The sequence below is a fragment of the Coturnix japonica genome, chromosome 7 (genome assembly GCF_001577835.2).
Source record: "Coturnix japonica isolate 7356 chromosome 7, Coturnix japonica 2.1, whole genome shotgun sequence".
NCBI lineage: Eukaryota > Metazoa > Chordata > Aves > Galliformes > Phasianidae > Coturnix > Coturnix japonica.
Window position 1 is genome coordinate 12,370,133 of NC_029522.1, and position 20,992 is coordinate 12,391,124.

The window sequence follows — 20,992 nt, forward strand, 5'->3', positions numbered from 1 at the left end:
GGAGGTAATAAATTTTACTTCTTTAAACTAGTTCCTTTGAATATGTGCCCCCAGCTGATACCATTTCATATGCTGTCCTACCAGAGAGTGTGTAGAAAGCAGCTAAGCAGCTACACCTTCTGATGCAGTTGAATTTCAGTTCAGGACTGGGCAAAAGGTAGCTTGAAGTCAGTTCTGTGCTTCCCCAGTACTGGATTCTTAGTTATTAGGGATACTTTTGAATGAGTGTAACTCTTTCTACCATCAGATCTGTTTTTGTTTTTTTTTTTTACTTACAGTGATTTTATTTTTTATTTCATATTAATGCCTTTACCTATTTAAACCATAATTCTCTAATAATTTCAGCAAGATGAAGCAGAATGACTGGGAATGACTTTATAGTATTACCCTTCATTTTCTACAAGTTAACTTTTAAGAAGATAAATGAACTAATAAACTGTCATCTTCAATTAAGCTTAAAACACAGGATTTGGGTCTGACCAGAGAAATGTTGCCAGCATCCTAATGAGGATGTCCTTTGTGGAAATGCATGTGATGTTTGTAGTTATTTCTCACTCTTTTCTCAATTCTGAAAATATGTTCATTTTCCATATTCACTAAGCTAAAGAGAGATCCCTTTTTCTCCCCCCTTCTCCTCTGATTTGGTGCGCAGTATTTTAGCACCCCATTTGTTATGCCACCAATTACATGTGTACAGGTGATATTAAGGTCTCAAAAAATTCCAGTTATAAACCGGCTATATTTATATTTTTAATATATTACTAAGGATTATGTAAAATATATATTGATATATTGCCTGATTATATAAAAAGATGGACAAAAAATGTACACTGTGTGTGATGCATAATGCACATCTTCTCTTTCACAATTTCCCCTGGCAGTTTTCTGTCTGAGGAAAGCAGAATTGCTGTAACTTACAAGCTGGGCCTTAGGTCTACAGTTTCCTACTTCATAACCAGCTCCTAAGGTTTTAGTTCAGTGATCCAGCTGTGTCCAACTGACTAAATGTCATTGTCACAAACCAAGCGTTGTTACACGGGTTTCAGTTTATTGGTTGGGTTAAGAAAGGATGACAACAAAGGACTTGGCCAATTGCTCAAGAAATACAGGTACTGTATACAAAAAAAAAAAAAAAAACAACAAAAAAACCCAGTATTTTTCCAGTTGTGGAACAAAAATTTGTTATGCGCTATAAATGGAAACTGTTATACTTCTGATCATAGAACAAAAGGTGGCGATGCCTATGTGTCACTTTGCTGTGGTAGTGTTAGCAGCACTAACTGCATTATCATGATGCTTTCAGCTGCAGACTGTTTAAGCGAGCAGGCAGTGTTTTCTCTCCCTTGATATGGAAGTTGAGAGTCTCCATGGAGATAGTTTGGGGATGGTCTGAGTCCAAGAGTAATCTTTTGTGCAGTGCTAGTAGACTGAGCTCTCTTGGCTCTAGTAAAACTGTATTTAATGCTTCCCTGACAGTTCTATATTTTCTGTTTCTCTGTTGATAAGAATGGGAGTGCAGGCAGGAGACAATTGCAGACTGAAGGCGGAGAGCCTCTCCTTTGCTATTATGTAGTGTTTAGTGGCCTGAAATATTGATAAGTGCGTGAGGACAGTGCTAAACTGTTTTATCCTGCTTCTGGTGTCAGAAGTATGAATGTGAATTTGCCACCTGCCATGGCAGAGTGCATCTACTGGAAGCAGCATGTTGATTGCATACCTTGTGTGGTGGGGCTGGCTTATTTCTAATTACTACTAGAAGAAAGTTCAGACAGGGAAAGTTCCTAGGACAATCTTAATAGGAACAGAAATTATTATTTCAGTTTTAGAAAAAAACAGCATTTAACAGTGCTGAGCCTTCACTTTTCATGCAGTTAGGCTTCTTTTTTTTTTTTTTTTTTTTTTTTCCCCTCTTTATTTTTAATGTGTTTGGCTGTGTTTGAAAGGCACGGTTTCAAAGCAATGTGCAGAAACAGTTGGGATACGAATAAATTAGTCTCTCATTATGAGGTCAGATAAGGTAAGACATTTTCTAAACTCAAGTTGCTATGGCTGCATATTATTTGAGCAGGAGTGAGAGGGCTGAGTCTTTATCCAGTTATCATCAAAGCAAGTCAGGAAGAAATACACAAAAATCAATGCGGAGTATTAGCTTAAATATGCAATTTAACTCAGAAGCATTGTTGATAATTGATTATAAAAACTATTCTAACAGCCCTAAAGAACCACAAAAACAATCTCTTTAAAATGTGTCCCTTTGAAAAACCTACATTGTTAATCAAATCAAAGGTTGAATACACTCTCAAAGATCAACAAGTGTTACTTAAGTAGAATTTTACTGTTGTAACTGATACTTAAAGACCCTTAAGATTAGGATAGTGCTCATGAAGAGCTATGCTACATCAAGAATGATTTGATGTGGTGAATTCTCCCCCATGTACAGGTATAAGTGGCACTCTTACATGTAATAGCCAATAGGCAATTTTCAAAGCATATAAATAAAGAAACAGTAGACTCTGATATACCCTCTCTACATCAAGGAAGCAGAATTCTTCAAATCCGTAATTATTACTGACAAAATAAATGAACTTTCATATGCTGTGGCAGTACTGTAGACAGTGAGGTTTATCCAAGGTGCAATTATTGCTACTTGAAAAGTAAGATTAACAGTGGGAATTTGTACAATGTCTCACAGGATTCACATTTTACTTTTTTTTGTATCCATTTAGTATAGCCAAGCCTATATCACAGTGTGAAACACCAAGATACAGATAAACTATAAATTCTGAACTTGCTTTAACTGTTGTAACAGACATTAAGGCATTTTTGAATTGAAGAATAGTTTGACATAATGTTTGTATGTTAGCACAATGTTAATAGCAATTCGTATGTAATACTTTCTGCTCTTTTAAATGTTTTCACCATCCTCTTCCTGTATTTAGTGTTCCTGCTATGCACTGATATGAGGGCAGTAATAAAAGAAAACAATATATTCCCGTGTGGTGGGGAGCCCAGATACTGACATTTTTAAATACTTCACTGCTGAAAAATAAGGAAAGACTTCAAGAGGGTGACAGTTTTAGTTTGTGCAATAGAAAAGAAGAATTAAAAAATAGTGTGACTCTGATATAAAAAATGAGAGCATTTTTTTGAAGTACATTGCTTCCACAGAATCTCTTTATGATTCAATGCTGAAGTTATTAAATACTTAAATGATTTTTTAAAATGTAATACAAACAATAGTGTCGTTAAGAAAGTTTTAAACTAACAAGTACTGCTTGAAGAAATATTCCATGCATTGAATAAATGGTTTGTAATCAGTCATTTTGCTTTTAATTGTTCCCAGGGAGTTGCGTAGCTTGGTCATTGAGATGGTCTTGTCAACAGATATGTCGGGTCATTTCCAGCAAATTAAAACGATGCGACATACTCTACAGCAGGCAGAGGGGTAGGTTATTTTCCATTGTGTTCATTATCTCTAGTCTTTAAATGAGCTCATGTACAAGAAAAGACTTCAAATAGCTGTTTTTGTTCTGAGATAATTGGAGCATGTCCTTGAATTGACAGGGTAGACAAAGCCAAAGCCATGTCTTTGATTCTACATGCAGCAGACATAAGCCATCCAGCAAAATCCTGGGAACTGCACTACCGGTGGACCATGGCCCTGATGGAAGAATTTTTTCGACAGGTGCCATTTAAAAAATCTTTTAATATGCTACTTCTAGAAGGAAATGCTACACAATTACGTATTTTCCTAAGCCTAACAGCAAGGATATTGTTGCTTGTGATTGACAAGCATAGTCAGCAGTATATATTTCTTACTCTTAATACATACCACTGACATTAACTCAACTTTTATGTGAGTGAATAAGATGAAATTGTTATAGCTTCATATCTATTTCAGCTGATACCAGTATTCTAAGTGTTGTAGCACTTTTTTTCTTTTGATAATAATATAACTTGTCAAGCTGTTTTCATTCTGTAGACAGAGAATTATATATGCTTTGAGTTGAAATGAAGTACTGATAGGATAGAAAGATGGGCTTGAAATTAGGAAGAATTCGTGTTCAGTGAAGAATGCTAAATGCTATCTCCATTTTGTACTTCAGAAAATCCTCCTATTTCTTTTCCTTGCTGGTGTTTGCCATGCATATACCACATCATTATGATGTGGTTTTGTTTTTATAACAATCTAATACAAAAACAGAGAGAATCATCCTGTAAACCCCTTGGCCATGTATCCTAAACAAAAATGAAGATACAGTCTTGTGAAGGTATTTGCAAGGTACCGAATTCAAAGATAAAGCCCAATAGGTGTTGATGTCACTGCTGACATTTTCTGACTTACCTCAGCAAGTGAAAAAAGCTTTTCTTCAAAGGGGAAATACTATCTCTGTAAGAAGTATTTGTGAACATGCACATTTTTGAAGTAACAGTTGCTAAAATACAATTGAGAACCAAAATAAAATTTCAATATTACAAATTCTTACAGTTATGCACAATTTTGAAAAACAGTTGAAATAATGAAACAGTGTAATGCTCACTCACCTAGACTGTCATTACTTTGCTATATACTGACACTTTCACATCAGATAGGTCACACTGGAGAAAGAGACCAGAGAATAAACAAGTCAGCAAGTTAAGCTATGATGTTATTCAGCTAATCTGTCCTAGAAGGTTCTTGCTGAGATCAGTGTTCCTTTGTACAAATTCTCACCAGGGAGCATCAGGGTGTCCTTGAGTCTGGGGTTTGCACTGGGGAGACAGAACGGAGAGCTGATTCCTTAATCCATGTAATGAATGGGCTACATTTTATGGAAATACTGTGTAATGAGTTTGTGTCAATTTCTGTAAATATTTCCATTTAACTTCCAAATGAGGGTTTTGAAGTTGAGAGGAAAATAAAAGGAGCAGACTGCCACAGATATATATTACTTGAAAAGGTCAGAAACGACAAACTGTAAAAACAGTTTAGATGCAGAGAGATGAACTAGACAGAGCCCGTGGGACAGTGAGGCAATGTCCAGTCAAGTGGATGCAGCATTAGCAATAAACAATATTTCACTGGTCTTTGAGTGCTTAGGATCAGTTCATGTTTCAGCTGTTCCTCCGTCCTTTCATTAGAAGAAGTAACAGGATCACAAATAAACTGCCCAGAGATATGAATAGGCATCTAGTAATAGAATCAAGTTGCCACGTGTTTATTTTTGCAGCTGCACAATATAAAATGTGAAAGACTGTGCAGCTCTTAGGCTGTAGAGAAATAGGTAAGGAATCAACTCTTCCTTTAAAGGTATGACTAAGAACAACCGCATGCATGGGGTAGTGTGATGAAGTAAATAGATATAAAGCTGCAGTGCAGACACAGAAGGCCTCCTGCTTCCTAGATGCTCTGTCTTGGTTGTGCCTTCTCTTTTCTGCTGATCCGAGTATATGCGCTGGAAATTTCTGGTATTTCCAGATATATGTCAGCCAAGATGACACATTAAGTTCTCCTTTTCTTTAAAAATAATAATACAACTACTTCTAGTGCTTTGCAGGAAAACACAGCATAGCTTGAAACTACCACCAGGAAAACAATGTTTTAATAGGCAGCTTTCAAAGTAGCAAGCATTAGCAAAAAGCAAACATTCACCTAGACAAAAAACTTTGTTAACTGCAGCTAATAATTAAAGTGTTCCAGTGTCAACTTCAGGGAAAAAGCCAAAATTTTTTATTTTAAAGACAACTACAGAAACCGTGTTGGAATGCCAAGGAAAATCTGAGTTACTAATTTAAAAATAAATACACCCACCCATCCCAAAAACTTAAAAATTAAGGAATATGTATATCCAGTCACTCAAGGAAGCATTACGGCTCTGATAGCATTATGCCCTCAGCCTGCATAAATCCCAAAGCATGAGAAAAGATTTTATTTCATTCTGAATCTTGATTTTAAGTCTCATGAGATTCTAGTTATCAATCTCTATTTATCAATGCTCTGTCCATTATTACAATTTATTATACACTTAGTGTTTCTTATATTTAAGTATTAATTATGTATTCCTTACAAGTGTGGATTTTTTTCTTTTTCAATACCAAGTTAAGGGAAGATTGCAAGATTAGCATTGCTTTAGAAATTCAATATTCAGCAATGTCTGAAATTGTTAGAACTACTCTGTTTGTGTTGAAACACAATCTGGCTCCTGCATTTACATGGAGATACCACCGGCACTGCTCATGTGAACCTGCTTTCTTCTATGTTCTGAAGTCAAATTAATTTGGACAGTCAGTTGTAAAATTAAAAACCTATAGAGATAAAATTCTCACATGAAACACAGCCTGTTGTTGCATCTAAAGTGGTTTCATAGTTTTCAACTTTTTGCACTGGATGACTATGAAACAGCAGTTTGCATGACTGTAGAACTGTTTTATAACATGTAGAACCATTTTACTTGAATGACCAACTTTTTCTCAGCCAGGTTTATCCAGCAGCAAAAATTATATCCTCCTAGGTCTCTCCCTTCAATTTTTCATCACTAGGTTGCCTTTCTGAGCTTTGTACATTGGTTGGCCTACCATGCTGTAAAATGGAGATAGTACTACCCTGTCTGTCAAGTCTGTTATGACAAAAGAAGTCTTTCTAGGCTTTAGGAATGTAAGTGAAGAAAATAATCTGTTGAATAAATGCTAACAGTGTGTAGATTTGTTTGTCTCTCTTTCCATCTATTAAGTATATGCTTATAATATTATCGTTGTTTGCAGGGAGACAAGGAGGCTGCTTTAGGTCTTCAGTTTTCCCCACTCTGTGACCGCAAGTCTACTTTGGTAGCTCAGTCCCAAATAGGTAATGGCAAGTTATGTTTTCCTTTTTCTTCCCTGTGTACAAGCTTGCAGTATCATGTGGACATTTCCTATGCACATTAAGAATTTTAAATGTTAAAACGCCCATCATATAGAAAGTATTTTGTTGTATCTATTTGTTCACCAAACTGCCCTTAAAGCAACAGTGAACTTATATCAAAAGAATATAAATTTATTGAGTGTGTGTGATGCCACGGAGGTTTTAAGTACCAGGGGATTTTACCACAGTACTGGTGAGCCTTATACTGTGCACATTTTACAATTTGGTAGACCATGCCTTCAAACAGGTTGGCTTTTGTTCAGGGACTTGAAACTCTGTTTGTCTGTGCTACAGTCTAAAAGTCTGGTACCATTCTGTAGGTGCATCTCAACTAAGGCTAATTTATACCTCAGATGCCTGGACTGCAGAGATCTGGCATGGCGCTGTCAAGCTTTCCTAGGCTGATGAGGACAACTGCATTCTCTTTCATCAATTCTAATTGCATTTTGGTCACCAATAGCCAAACTTCTTTCCCATTTTCAGAAATACATGTCTTAGCTATCTCTAATCCCATTTTCTTCAGCAATAATAATGAAATAAAAATTAGTAAACATCACTGAGGGTAATTAGAAGAGCATACCCTAGATGCATATTATATGGAGCCACATGTATTAACAGCTGTACCTGTTGTGTGAGTGAGTGCAGAGCTCCTGAAGACATTCTACAGGTTAAGGTGTCTTATCCTTGAATTGAAGCATGTCATCCTGTCTGATCTTGTCACTCAGAGCATCCTATATTCTGTTTGAGTGGGATTTGAAGCATCATGCTTACTGCAGAAAGCTGGATCCTAGGCTGAAGCACCACTGCTCACCTTTGTGCTGTATGAAGACTCCTGGAAATCCATTGCTAGTTCACATTTTAGCTTTTTTTTTTTTTCCCCCACTTTTTTTTTTTTTTTCTTTTTTGCTTTTTTTTTTTTTTTCTCTTAAGTGCTCAGCAGAGAATAATGCTTCATTCTCTCACTATGTCATTCCATACCTTGACAAGCACTTTAAAATGTAAAAGACATTGTTCAGAGCTGACATCTCAGAACTGTGGGATGAATGCTGTCTCCTAGGGATATTACTTGTTCTCTTCACTGATTTGACAGAACACTCCTACATACTGTGAAATAACACTTTACCTCCACAGAATGATAAACAGCATTTTGAAGTATTAACTCCTTGGCAAGAAGCTCTGTATGGTAAAGGAGGTAGTATGACTTCCAGCCTCTCGGTTCAGCTTTACTTCCCTTCTATTCAATAATTAATATTCATTTCAAAATGGTAGGTGTGTTCTGCAGTGCATAAAATTTACAAGAAAAAGAAATGAAAAGCTATAATTATTGTCTGGTTGTACCTACACAGACTCACTAGTTGTTTGTTTGGTTTTTTTCCTGTTTAGTTTTGCATTTTTTCTTTGACTAAATTAATGATATCTAATATGTCAAATCTTTATTACTACAGTAATAAAATCAGCTTAATATCAAGTATTTATTTTTAGCTATGAGAGCCGTGAACACGTAAAATCTGTCTTTTTCTCTTCTTTATTTCCCTTCAGGTTTCATTGATTTCATAGTAGAACCAACATTTTCTCTCCTTTCGGACTCCATGGAGAAAATTGTTATGCCTCTTATAGAGGAAGCTACAAAATCTGAAAGTCCTGCATTTGGGACACCCGGGTATGAATACACTGCTTCTTTTTTGAACTAACAAAATTAACATAATGTCCTTCTCAGAATTATCTTAGTACTTTCATCAGTTGGACAAGTAATATCTACAGCTGTACAGTGTTGCCACCATGTGGTGCTATCTTGTATTTGCATTATGTTATTCCTACATTGATCGTGAATGCACTTGCATGTAAAAAGGTAAAACCACATTAAAGAACAGAATGCACATATAAAATATAAGTTATTTTTCTACCACATACCTAATAACAGCATTTTTTTCTTTATTATCTGTGTTATCATTCTTCTCTTATCCTCAGGCCTTTTTTCAGTACAATTTTGACATTTGTTTGCTTTCTGACAGACACTTTGGAAGTGGAAGTGGAAGTGGAGAAAACAGCTTCGATTCTTTTCTAGGAATATTCATAGATACATATTCATAGAATCATAGAATGGTTTGACTTGGATGGGAACTTAAGGACCATCCAGCTCCAACCTTCATGCCATGGACAGAAACATTTTGCAGTCAGCCAGGTTGCTCAGAGACCCATCCAAACTGACCCTGAATGCCTTCAAGGATGGAGGCTTCTCTGGACAGCTTGTTTTAGTATCCCCACTGCCTTCTGAGTAAAGAATTTCTTCCTTAAATCTAAAAACCCTCTTTCTTTTAGTTTTAAGTCCATAACACTTTCCCTACTTCTACACTGCCTGATAAAGTTGCTGTAGGTAACTTTCCTTCTTCACTTTCCCATTTTAGTATTATTTTATATGTATGCTTGAGTGAAAATTGACTCTGCTTATATTCCATTTGTGAGATTTAAATGCACTATAAATGAGGTGCTTGGTTGTTTTTGTTGTTGTTGTTTTTCTTGCCATCAGTCTTTTCATTTTTGCATCATGATGAAATGCCTACAGTCATGGGCTGATGTGATTACCTGTGAAAAGCCAGAAATAAATTTGATTTTTTTTATTATTATTATTATTTTTTTTTTTTTTTGTAATTAAAAAAGAAAAGAAGGGAGAAAGAAATGAAAAAATAAGAATGTTATTACAGCAGGATGTGTACTTGCATATTCACATTTAAATAATCAATGTGGCCTGTATCTTATCTTACTTGAAAAGTAGCTGCAGTAGCATTTACGTAGTGACTAAAGCCAACGTTTTCTTATTACTGCTAATGTAGTAATGATTCTCAGTATTTCACTTCTTCATATTGTTTAGAAGGGTTGCATTTTATTGCCACTCCATCCTGCCTTGACTGCAAAGTCATGTAACATGAAGAGAATTTTCAGCTGGAACTAATTGCATTATGTGCAATATCCTGTAATGTCTTGCTTTTTTACAATGGCATAGCAATTAACAATCACATATATTTCCTGTGAGTCCCCAGATACCATTCACTGTTTAAAAACATAGCTAAGAAGCTGCTCCAAAATAACTCCATAAACATTCTTTTCAGATCCAACCTTCAAGTCATGTATTTTCAGATGTCACTTTGATTTTTTTTATTTTTTTATTTTCTCCTTCAAAGATTTCCTGGAAAAAGGTTGGCCAGAATAATTCTGAGGTTACAGCTTTGTGAGTTGTGGAAATATCTAATATCTTAGGCATTCCATGGTGAAGGCACTAATCTCTACATAGTGATTACATGCAGGTCCTAAATAATTTGGTTTAAATTAATTGTTTATGTATTTTTAACTATGCTCTGTTGTGGATATAATTTAGATTTATTTATTTTTTTCTTTCTGCAGCCAGAATAGTTTGGGAGCAGTAAGCAATGTTGATGCACAAAGACGACACAATTTTAGAAGTACAGCAAGTGACGGAGCAGCTCACACAGAAAATTCCCTAGCAACTGTAGACCTAAGAAGCTTTAGGGACAACCTGATGCAGATAATTCAAGCAAACAAAGAAAGATGGAAGGAATTAGCAGTAGAAGGTATGATATACCTAAGACCTCCCCTAATTCTGTTTTTTAATTTCCCTCAACCTATAGAAATAGTTGTGTTCATGTATTTTATTTCATGTCTGCTTAGATGACCTTGCATATATGGTGTAAGGAGGTATAAGGAGATGTAAGTAGTCAGGGGATGAGAGGAAATCATACAGCCTGTACAATAAGGCCCAGCTAATCTTTAGAAGGCTGATTTAGAAATGTGCATTTTTGCACGTTTAGTCATAACTGATAATAACAACCACCTTAAATGCCAAAATCAGTAGTTCAAAGTATTATGTACTACCATGTTTTTTAAAAAACATGTAAGATATACTTTCTATTAGAAATTCTATTTGTTCCACACTGTATGGAACAAAATTCAGTATTGCAGGCTTCTTGGGATTATGATGTAGGCAACTATTTAAATGATCCAATGAATGGAAAGATTGGGTTGATCACAGAGTGCATTAAACCTAAACAAGGTTGAAAATGACTCTTGATTTGCCAGCTGGTAGTTAATATAGCCAAACCTACATCACAGGTCTTAACTTATGAGCCATACCTGAAAATTCTCTGGGGTTGCAGTCAACTAAGTAAAAGGAATTGTGATAATTACTGGGTGAACACAATTTATAACCTTGATCCATGTTAATTGAATGCCATTTGGGAACACATTATCTACAGTCTGTACTGTTTCCAAGTAAGCTCCTGGAACATTTCAGTACAGTGTTTCACTGCTGGGACTTGTCTCACTGTATGTGATCTCACACAGGGAATGGTATACTGGTACTCATTGCCAGCCTTGTCTTTCATACCATCATCCACAGCAGCTCCTTTTTCTCTTGAAGGCAGTACTAAAGTCTCATGTAGTACTAGACTGCAAATAAATGTTCTTGTTAAGAGAAGACTAAGAACAAGCTTTTTTTGTATCTACTACTAAGCAGCCATTTTGATTTTGGTACATCAGCATTCTGGTGCATTGTTATGGAGGTGTAGAGTGCTATTAAAAAGATAATTTCTCCTTAATTTCCATTGGTTTGTAGTGCTCCATAAATTACTGATAGATTCAGTCACATAAGACTGAACCATTGACAGTCATTGAAAAGACAGGGCTTCTCACACGTTACAGTACACAGGCACTAAGTTGTTTTAAAAATAAAAGCTATGGGAGGATTTTGGAGGTTTATGGAACTTACTAATATTGATAGTTACTTTTACTCCACATATGGGCACAAAGGGTTGTGGGAAGAGAATGAAAGAATTTTTGACTAAGAGAATGTAAGCCTCTATGGAGCAGTATCTGAGGTAGAACATATGTTCCTTGTCACATAACCGGGGAAAGAATCTTCCCTTGTTGGTTGGGATTAACAGTATATCTTGTCTGAAGCTGTATTCTTTTAAGGCTGAAAATTCTTAACCATAGTTTTCAGTATTAACACTTAGTAATTAATGAAATAATTTTGAAATCTTTTTACTTGAATTTTCTTTCAGATTGTGCTTAAGTTTAACTAAGTTTCTAAGTGAATTGTGTGATGTCTTGAACTTGGGGCTATTTGTCTTATTTTGTCTGGATCTTATGCCAGTGTCTCTGACTTTGTTGCTTTCTGAGAAGTCATTAGGTTGCTCTAAGAATCTGTATCTGATGTCAGTAGGAGCACCTACTGAGGGAATGAATACCAGTGCATTACTGCCAGCTGAAAGGAACTGTTGCTACAGATGTTCCTAAATAGGTAATTTATTATGAACCACAATGAGCTGAGGTTGCTGAGAGGGTGACATGCCTGAGGATGGCACGCCTGGTGGTAGGCTGTCTGGCTGTTAACATAAGCCTCTAAATGATTTGAGTGACCACAGTACTGTGACTAACAGTACTCATTCTTTAACAAGAACCATCTGCATTCTTGTCTGTAGTTTTGCAGTTACTAGGTGCTGTTACCAGACCACTAGATTAGTTCACAGACTTAGGAGGTGTGTCTACAATGTCTGGTGGTACAGATACATGAAAACAAACATACAAAAACTAGCAACAATCCTTATGATTTCCTGAGGAGGAATTGCATTTGCTACAGCTTCTCACCTTAGCAGGATAAGACTGTAGGTACAGCTCTGGCTGAGAGGCAGTACTGTGGAGGCTGCAGGCCTGAGGTAAATGATCTGACTCCTATGCCTGGAGTAGGAGATTAAGATGCACTGATGTGGTATTTGATGGGAGACCCAGCAGGTCCACCTGCTGCTACTGCCCCTGTCTGAAAAGATCCTCCTGAGACAGTTGATTCAGAGCAAGCAGCTTGGTGCAAGGAGCAAAGTGCTTTATTTTGAGAGGGCCTGTGTTAGCAAGGAAACTGTTTATCTACCTAGCCAGCTGTTTGTGAGCTTCCTTAATGTAGCCATCTCATTTTGAGAACCTTCTATTTTGTTTAAAAAACAAACAAACCAACAACAACAACAACAAAGACAAACAACCTTGTCTTGTATAATTGATGCAGAGAAGCTCAGTGCTCTATAGCCTAAGGGTTCTCAGCCTTTCACCACTGGAGAATTACAGGAATGTGTCTCAAGCCTTTCAGGGAATTTTGTTAACAGGGAATTACCATAATGATCAAACATCTGGGACTCTAATTTGAAAGCCTTGATGTTTAATTAATATTCCAAACCCCTAATCACCAGATAATCTGTCCTTGTTCAACATAACACAGTGATAAAGAGACCATTCCATCTCCTGATTTTTTAAATTTTATTATTATTTGTGTGTGTGTGTGTTAGCTGCTGCTATTGAAAGTGTGATAGTTACAGCAAATTAACAGTAAAGATGAGTCTTGAGAGGCTGTTCATTGGAGCTATCTTGCTGGCTATAAGGTCTGAGAGTTATTGACCTGTGAGAAGCCAGTAAGACACAACTTGTTTGGAAACACTTAACTGTCACGCTGTTCTACTCAGAGCATAAAAAGTTATCTTGATTTTACAGCTGAGCAAAAAGAGATACAGCTTAGGGCACTCACCACAGATCACACAATAGAACAAGAGAATATAGTATACAGACCAAAGATCCAGATTCCAGTTGTGTAGACACATCGCTAAAGCATGCAGTTGTTCCACTGAAGCGTAATGCAACCAGCACTGTTGTCTTTGCAGTGTGGATCAGTTTATTAGCTTTTATTATTGTTATTTTCCATTTTTTTTTCATGGGCTGCAACTTTGAAAAGCACATGCCTCCTCTGAAAGACCTCTGGATCATACTTGCAGCCCTCCCTCAGGCAGTCTTAATCCTGCATCCTTCCAGCCACAATAGCCACAAGGTTTAGCTCCATTTTGTCTGAAAGGTCATCTCTGCAGACTCCCTAATAAGAAGAGAGTAACAGCTGCAGAAATGCAAACATTTGATAGCATGTTAATGCGATTTAGCAGCCGCTAGGTTGGTGGGTAGATGTGTGTGACAGTTATGGAAATCAACTGACAGTTTGCTGCATTACATCTACTCTAATAGACTGTTTTAATCTGTTGAACAAAATAAATTCAGAGGTCTGATGGAGTCCCAGCTAAGACCAGAGACAGTGATTTTAATTGCAGTGCTAAAATGCTTCAGTCACAAGCACTCTTTGAGATAACTTAGTGTGAAGAAAAGTGGGAAGAGAGTTTTTCTGAGGTCTGAGTAAATGCAGTGAATGGGCTGAGCCAACAGGGTCAGGAAATGCTTTGTGTTGGTATTGCCTTATGAATCAGACTTGAGGAATAGCAACTGAACCCCAGAGCAGAACCTGCTGCACATCCCCAGCATCATGTACCAGTCATCCTGCTGCTGCACAGGGTTCAAGGAGTCTTCCCCTCTAGCAGGTTGAGGGTGGAGTGTCCCTCTTACCCCCCCACAGTTACAGCATTAAAATCCCTACACTTACAACTAAACAGCAGAAGGGAAGTTAAAAGGTGGAACCAACTCCTTAAGTAAAAAGTTTCGATTGGTAATGGATCCTTTTGTTATGTTCTCTGCACGACACAACTCTGTGATAGCTGTCACCACCAAGTTACATGGTTTGCAATAGTTTTTCATACTCCTATAGCTGTGATGAAATCTTCATATGAAAAGGTGAATGTTGAAGATGTTGGAGTTTAAATAAATCTGTGGGTTGCTGCAATTGATTCTTGGATTTGAAATGGACAGAAAACCAGTCACAGTTGTCTGGGAACTCCTGGAAATTTCTTTGAAAAACACCACAGACACCAGGATCAGTCTTGTTTTCTGCATGGTTTAGGTGCTTTCTTTCTTGTCTCTTTAAAATGGCAGATGCAGGAATTGCATCATCTGAAAAGATGGCATTCCTTCCCATGTTATCCTGGATCCAGTGCTTTGTTTCTGCTTTGTGAAATTTGGTTTTTCAGTTAAAAAGCAGATGATCCATAAAATCAAGAAGTTTGTGGTAATATATGAAGGGGATCTGTAACACCAAATTGTGGTTTAACCTGGCTGGTGGCTTAGCACTGCACAATCATTCATTTACTCCCCTGCTTCCCAGTGGGATGGAGGAGAGAATCGGGAAAGAAAAGTAGAACTCATGGGTTGAGAAAAAATGATTTACTAAGATAGAGGATAATAGTTTATATATATATATATATGTCTGTATGTAAAAAGCGATGCACAAGGAATTGCTTGCCACTTCCTGACTGATGCCCAGCTAGCCCCCTGAGCAGTGGAAAAGAATGAGATGAACTCCAACCTCCTTCAGAACTTCTTCTGCACAATGTCATATGGTATGGAATATCCCTTTGGACAGTTTGAGTCAGTTATCCTAATTCTGTTCCCTGCCAGCTCCTTGGGCCCTTCTTTGAGAACTGGTTCTCTTTTAGCAGCGCTTAGCAGCAACTATAAACTTTGGTGTGTTATCAACATTGCTTTTCCCCTAGAACTGTGAAACAATCCAAGGATGGCTTGTGATCAGCAAGTGCAGTTTTTGTTTCACGAACCTGCTCTTACAGATACTTATTAAGCAAAAAATAGAGTTACTTAATGAAAGAAGAGTACTACTATTGGTGAAAGGGGTAGAGAACTCATCTTCAGTGGTTAACACAACAAGTGAACAAAAACAACTACCAAACCCTTAAAATCTAGAACTACTGGATACCAGAATGTTTCAGCTTTTCTGGAGGCTTGCTGTTACATCACAGCTCCTGAGAGATTTCACAACAAAGCATGGCAATTGCTTTGCCAGCATCCCAGCCTAAACACTTGAAGTTAAACACACCACTTGTGTGGTGCTTACTTATCAAATGACATTGTTTCTTCTCATGAAGGACCGTGGTTTATGGCAGGAGTTCAGGAGATGGAACAGAAGTACCAAAGAGAAGGACACAACTGACTGCTAACAGATCTTTTAGGAGAGGCAATGTTTTACAGACTAACATTAAGGAATTTTGATGATCACTCTTGAGTATTTGTGAAGAAAACCAAACCATTGAGAGTATGTATGTAAGGCTAGCTCCAGGCTCTTTTCCAGAATTGGAACAGAGAGAGCAAGTAGAGTAACAAGTAATGTCTGCTCTGAGTTCACTGCCTGCCTTTATCTGAATGAGAGCAAATAAGTCAACATTGTGGCCAGCAAGTATTAAATGAATATTATGCTTATAACAAATTATAAGCAGTTATGTTCTAACCTGCTTTGGACAGATCTGTTGTTATTTAACTTTATTAAACTTGCAAATTCTTCTTCATTTGCTGTGCCCCATTTCCATTCCTGGTTGGCCATAGTAAGTTATGCCCATGGAGGAGCAGGAACTTGCTCTTCTACAAGTGCAGTGCAGGCTGAAGGCTCTCAGTCCCCTGCTCAAAGTGGTCAGATGGAGCCAGAGGCTCTGCCCTGTGACACAGTGCTCCTGTCCAGTCCTCCCACTAGTCTGCTCCCATCACACTGAGGGCATTAACTCAGCAGTGCCTTGTGAATCTTAGTTATTCTCTCTCTGTCTGAGCCTCGCCTGGAGTCTGCTGAATATTTATGTTCCGATTTTTGTAGCATGAGCAAGTTAATACTACAGTTCTAACAACAAATACAGGATCAGTACAGATTGTTAGAGAAATAAAAATAATAGAGATAGGTCAATGTGCAGTCAAAGGCACTTCAAAGGAACTTTTAGGCAAACCCAGCTCAAGTTTTTCTTATGATGAGCACAGAAAATAAAGATCTCCAAGAAAGTCTAAAATGAACTGACACACACAAAATATTAAAATTGTTTTAAGTATTATTAAAACTTAGATTTTCAGACTTTCCTTTTTTGCATTTGTGTGTAATTATATTTTAGCTTTCATTTCCTCAACCTACTGATGCATCTGAATATATGAAATGATTTTATAATGGAATTTCCTTGGGTTTCTTATAAAGTTAAGGAAAAAATATCTGCCATATGGGGGCAAATATAGCTTGTAAATCATTTTCTTGGGACAAAAGCCTTAGGTAGGTAGGTTATACCTCAAATTACAGATGATTTAATTAACATATCTGGATTAAACATCAGATTGCCTTTAAGTTATGCATTCTTATTTCTTAATGCCTTTTTCAGCTTGCAATGCTTGCATATTTTAAATTAGAGAAATTTGCTGTAGCACCTTTCCTATAAGGAATGGTTGAGGGAACTGGGCATGTTTAGCTTGGAGAAGAGAAGGCTCTGGGGAGACCTCATTGTGGCCTTCCAGTACTTGAAGGAAGCATTTAAACAGGAAGGGGGAATGGCTGTTTACGAAGGTGGATAGTGATAGGACAAAGGGGAATGGTTTTAAACTGAGACAGGGGAAGTTTAGTAAGGTTTAGATATTAGGAGGAATTTTTTTACGCAGAGGGTGGTGACGCACTGGAACAGATTGCCCAAGGAGGTTGTGGATGCCCCATCCCTGGAGGCATTCAAGGCCAGGCTGGATGTGGCTCTGGGCAGTCTGGTCTGGTGGTTGGCGACCCTGCATATAGCAGAGTGTTGAAACCAGATGATTATTGTGGTCCCTTTCAACCCCAGCTGTTCTATGATTCTATGTGTTTATATCTTTCTAGTAGTGTGCAGATTCTGAAATCTGAAGTTGTGAAATGGATTCTAATAACAGCAGTAATAGTTCCACTGCAACATTTCTCAAATTTGCAGTTTCTTGATTTTTCCTAAAGTATGCCAGAAAGTATAATATAGGTTATTTTTAATCAGACTTTTCACCCTGTGTGACTTTTCCTTTCTCTGCTTTCTTCATCTTTTTTGTTTGTCTTTGTGTGACCTCCCAGTGCTACTCTGTTCCATCTCCTTACACTCCTTACACTCTTCTTTCCCATTCTGTGTGTTATGTTAGCCATGAAGGCAGCAGAAATGGATTGCATGCATATAGACCTCTGAAATGTGTTTCGGCTTAAGCTATTAGTTGCCATTTTGGGCTTTTCCAGCCTGAGGGACACCCCCACTTCAGGGCTTCCCTTCAGTGCTGATGCCTCCCTCTTCCTGGAAGGGTGCTTCTCTCCATGTCCCTTATCCATTACAAAACTGGTAAGCTCTGCTGCTCCCAGTCATATATCATGGTAAGCGCCCTGCTGGTGTTTCAGCATGAGACTCTCCTATTCCCACCCTTCAGCATACAGTGTATTTGCTGCTACTGCTCATATTACCTCCAGATAAAGAGGTAAGAGTTAAGAGGTCAAACCAGAAAGCAGACTGCTGTGGCTTAATTGCAATAGCATAATCAGGACCAGGATCTGACCTGTATTTAAGTCATCAGTGCACCTGTCCTCATGTAGAAAGTTGATGCTCACAGTGTTCCCATTTGCAACTCAGTCACTACTCTGAAATCAAACAACTGTGGCATATCCTTCATATCTAATTTGCATGTTTTGTTCCCTCTTTGTAGAAGAACTTGGGAAAAATGTTGATGAACAGGAAAAAGACCAGAGCAGAAATTCCACAGATGCACAGTTACAGGAAGAGACAAGAAGCAGACAAAATGAGAGTAGTCAGGGAAGTGATGGTACAGCCTGTCCTCCCAGACCCATCGTCCTACAAGTAGTCACTTCCAACACTTCTCTGAGTGATGAATCCAACTCAGAAAAATGCACTAACTCTGATCCGAACCAGAAAGATCTCACCGATGCCCAGCAAGAAACACAGAATACAGACCCACTGAATGGTAATACTTCATGACAAAGTACCAGTCAATTTAATGATGCTGTCCAGGGCAAAGCTGCAGCAGTCTCTGGAATCTCCCTGTCTACCTTTGATAGTAGTAAAATATTAAGACAAAGTGTTGTAAAACCTCTTGCATAAGAGAGTTTCTTCAGGCATATGTAGAAGCAAAAGTGTCCTAAAGTCACATGTCATTTGATACAAGCAAATATCTTCTTTATGTATTAGTTATTTGGTACCTAGTAGAAAGTCCTTTATGTGAAATACAAGACTTTTAATTGGACAGAAGAATGATTTTAAAGATGTGTATTTGCAGTTAAATAGCACTTCATTACTGGAGAATGAGGTAAACTTCTAAAATGGGAATATTTAACTTTTGCTCTTATTATAAGTAATTTCTGTTGTGCAGTTAAAATGCAAACCCTTAGCTGTGGCACTTAATGACTGTGATGTTGTAAACCATTTCTGTTATACTAAATATAATGTGAATTTTGAACTATGATCAATTTACGTTGATGGGATTTGCTAGCAGTAGTAGACGTGGGACTGGCTCATCCTCTCAAGAAAGATCAGTCTCCTGGTTGTATTCTGTTGGACAGGCACAGTAACCAAAACATTCCTATTGGTGTCAGAATATATATATTTTTAAGAATGCATGTATTTTATCACAAGCTGGATATGATTTGGTATATGTTCATTATATGACTTAATCAGTTCAGCCCAAGCAGTGTGAATCAATTGTTATCAAAGTAAGAGAAATCGGCGTGCGTTTTTTAATCTTCATATGGTCTGAACAGTTTATTGTTGGAATATATTTGAGATAATAGGGTAATAGGAATAATCAAGGCATATGGCGGTATTGTTTCCCTCACTTCCAGTTATAATGCTAATCTCATTAATGCTGGCATAACAGTGAGCCTTGCAATACTGTGCCAGAAGTATGGCAATGTCTGAGCAGCAATGTTAAATGCTTGTAAGACTTAGACAAGACGCAAGTATGTGACTTGGCATATCTCTAAACAGTTCCTTTTATGGAGAACTCCCACTTATTTATTCTGGAATCCAACATTCCACCAATTTCAGTGCTCCCATGCTTTTGTTGACAGATCTTTTTTTTTCCCATCAGCAATAACAGATGGTTAATTTAGGGTTCTAAATCAAAACATTTACATGAAAATTGATTCCACGGCATTTGAAAATGTGTAGTGTAGCAATCGGACAGATCAGTACGATGGGAAAGGCGTTACACCAAAGGTGTGATGACAGAAGGACCATCAGAATAGGAAGGTGCTATAAAGGAAGTGAAGAAGACTGCTCACCTGTGTCAAAAGACTCCAGGTTCACAGGGGAAAGCTTCACCAAGGAAGCTACAGCCCAGGTATAGAGAATTTTACAACATACTTTGGAAACTGTTCGTCTGCTGTAGTTTGTTAATGAATGTAGTTGTCATAGGGAATAATACTGTTATTCGGAGAATGTCTGTGTTCCCAGTTCTTTGCATCTTGCTTCTAGATTAGTGTTTTTTTCCATCTATTTAGATGTGGAAACCCTTATTTTGATTTATTTTTTTTCTAATGGACTTGTGCATCCTTGGTCAGCCAACGTAAGCCTAAAAGATTGTTTTTAGTTTCATGAACCTTTTGCAGAGTCTGCCTTAAGTAATTCCTAGTTCTGCCAGCCAGAAAACTGCAAGATGAGGCTGGATTTTTCCTTTTCCTGAAGAGCTGTTTTCTCATTTACACTGTTGCAGACATTTGAGTACTACAATGAATAGAAAAAGGGTATTGATTAGGTTTTGTTTTTAAGCAGCATCTGATATTTGTAAGCCTCTTGTTGTCATTTCTTTATAAAAGATACTTCTGTGCAACTTCTGTTCACTGCAGTATGTTGAATTGACTCTTGGCCATCTCCTTTTTTTGTGATCATACTGTAGCAGAGAGAAATCACAGGGAAGTGGAGCTTGATGTTTTGACTGGTTTCTGTTGCGTATTAATGCTAGAGCCAAACACTCACTGAACGTGTTCTTTTAGATATTCTGTGCACTGAGGGTGTAATGTTTGATATCACATTTACTTACCTGAAGATATCTGATGTTACATTGCCCTTATCCATCTCCACTGAGTTATCCTCCACTGCAGGGTTTTATTGGTCAGTCACTGTGTCACTTATGTTCTGTTTTTATTTTGCTGAATTGTTTGCTTTACGCTTTAATAACATTCCATTCTTGCGAATGGAAAAAACATTTTCTGTTTTCTCCAATTTTAAATCAGCCACAGGAAACTACTTTGAATAATTTCTGGTCTTTTGAAGTGACTTACGGAGAGACTGTTGTCATCTTCTTCAAACTTTCTTTTCTAAGGACAGAAGGGCAGCCATGTTGCTATTTCATTGACAAATA

The 20,992-nt window shown here is 37.4% G+C and overlaps 1 protein-coding gene across 9 annotated transcripts in view; it reads left to right on the forward strand.

Moving 5' to 3' along the window:
• PDE1A (phosphodiesterase 1A) overlaps positions 1 to 20,992 on the forward strand; it is a 191,838-nt gene that overhangs the window by 164,222 nt on the left and 6,624 nt on the right. For 8 of the 9 annotated variants that reach the window (XM_015868294.2, XM_015868291.2, XM_015868296.2 and 5 more), the window contains 6 exons: positions 3,344 to 3,445; positions 3,565 to 3,685; positions 6,742 to 6,823; positions 8,420 to 8,540; positions 10,280 to 10,467; positions 18,323 to 18,598. In XM_015868294.2, coding sequence (XP_015723780.1) covers positions 3,344 to 3,445; positions 3,565 to 3,685; positions 6,742 to 6,823; positions 8,420 to 8,540; positions 10,280 to 10,467; positions 18,323 to 18,598 — 890 coding nt within the window. The remainder of the gene's footprint in view (positions 1 to 3,343; positions 3,446 to 3,564; positions 3,686 to 6,741; positions 6,824 to 8,419; positions 8,541 to 10,279; positions 10,468 to 18,322; positions 18,599 to 20,992) is intronic. The other variant, XM_032446005.1, reaches the window with a different exon arrangement.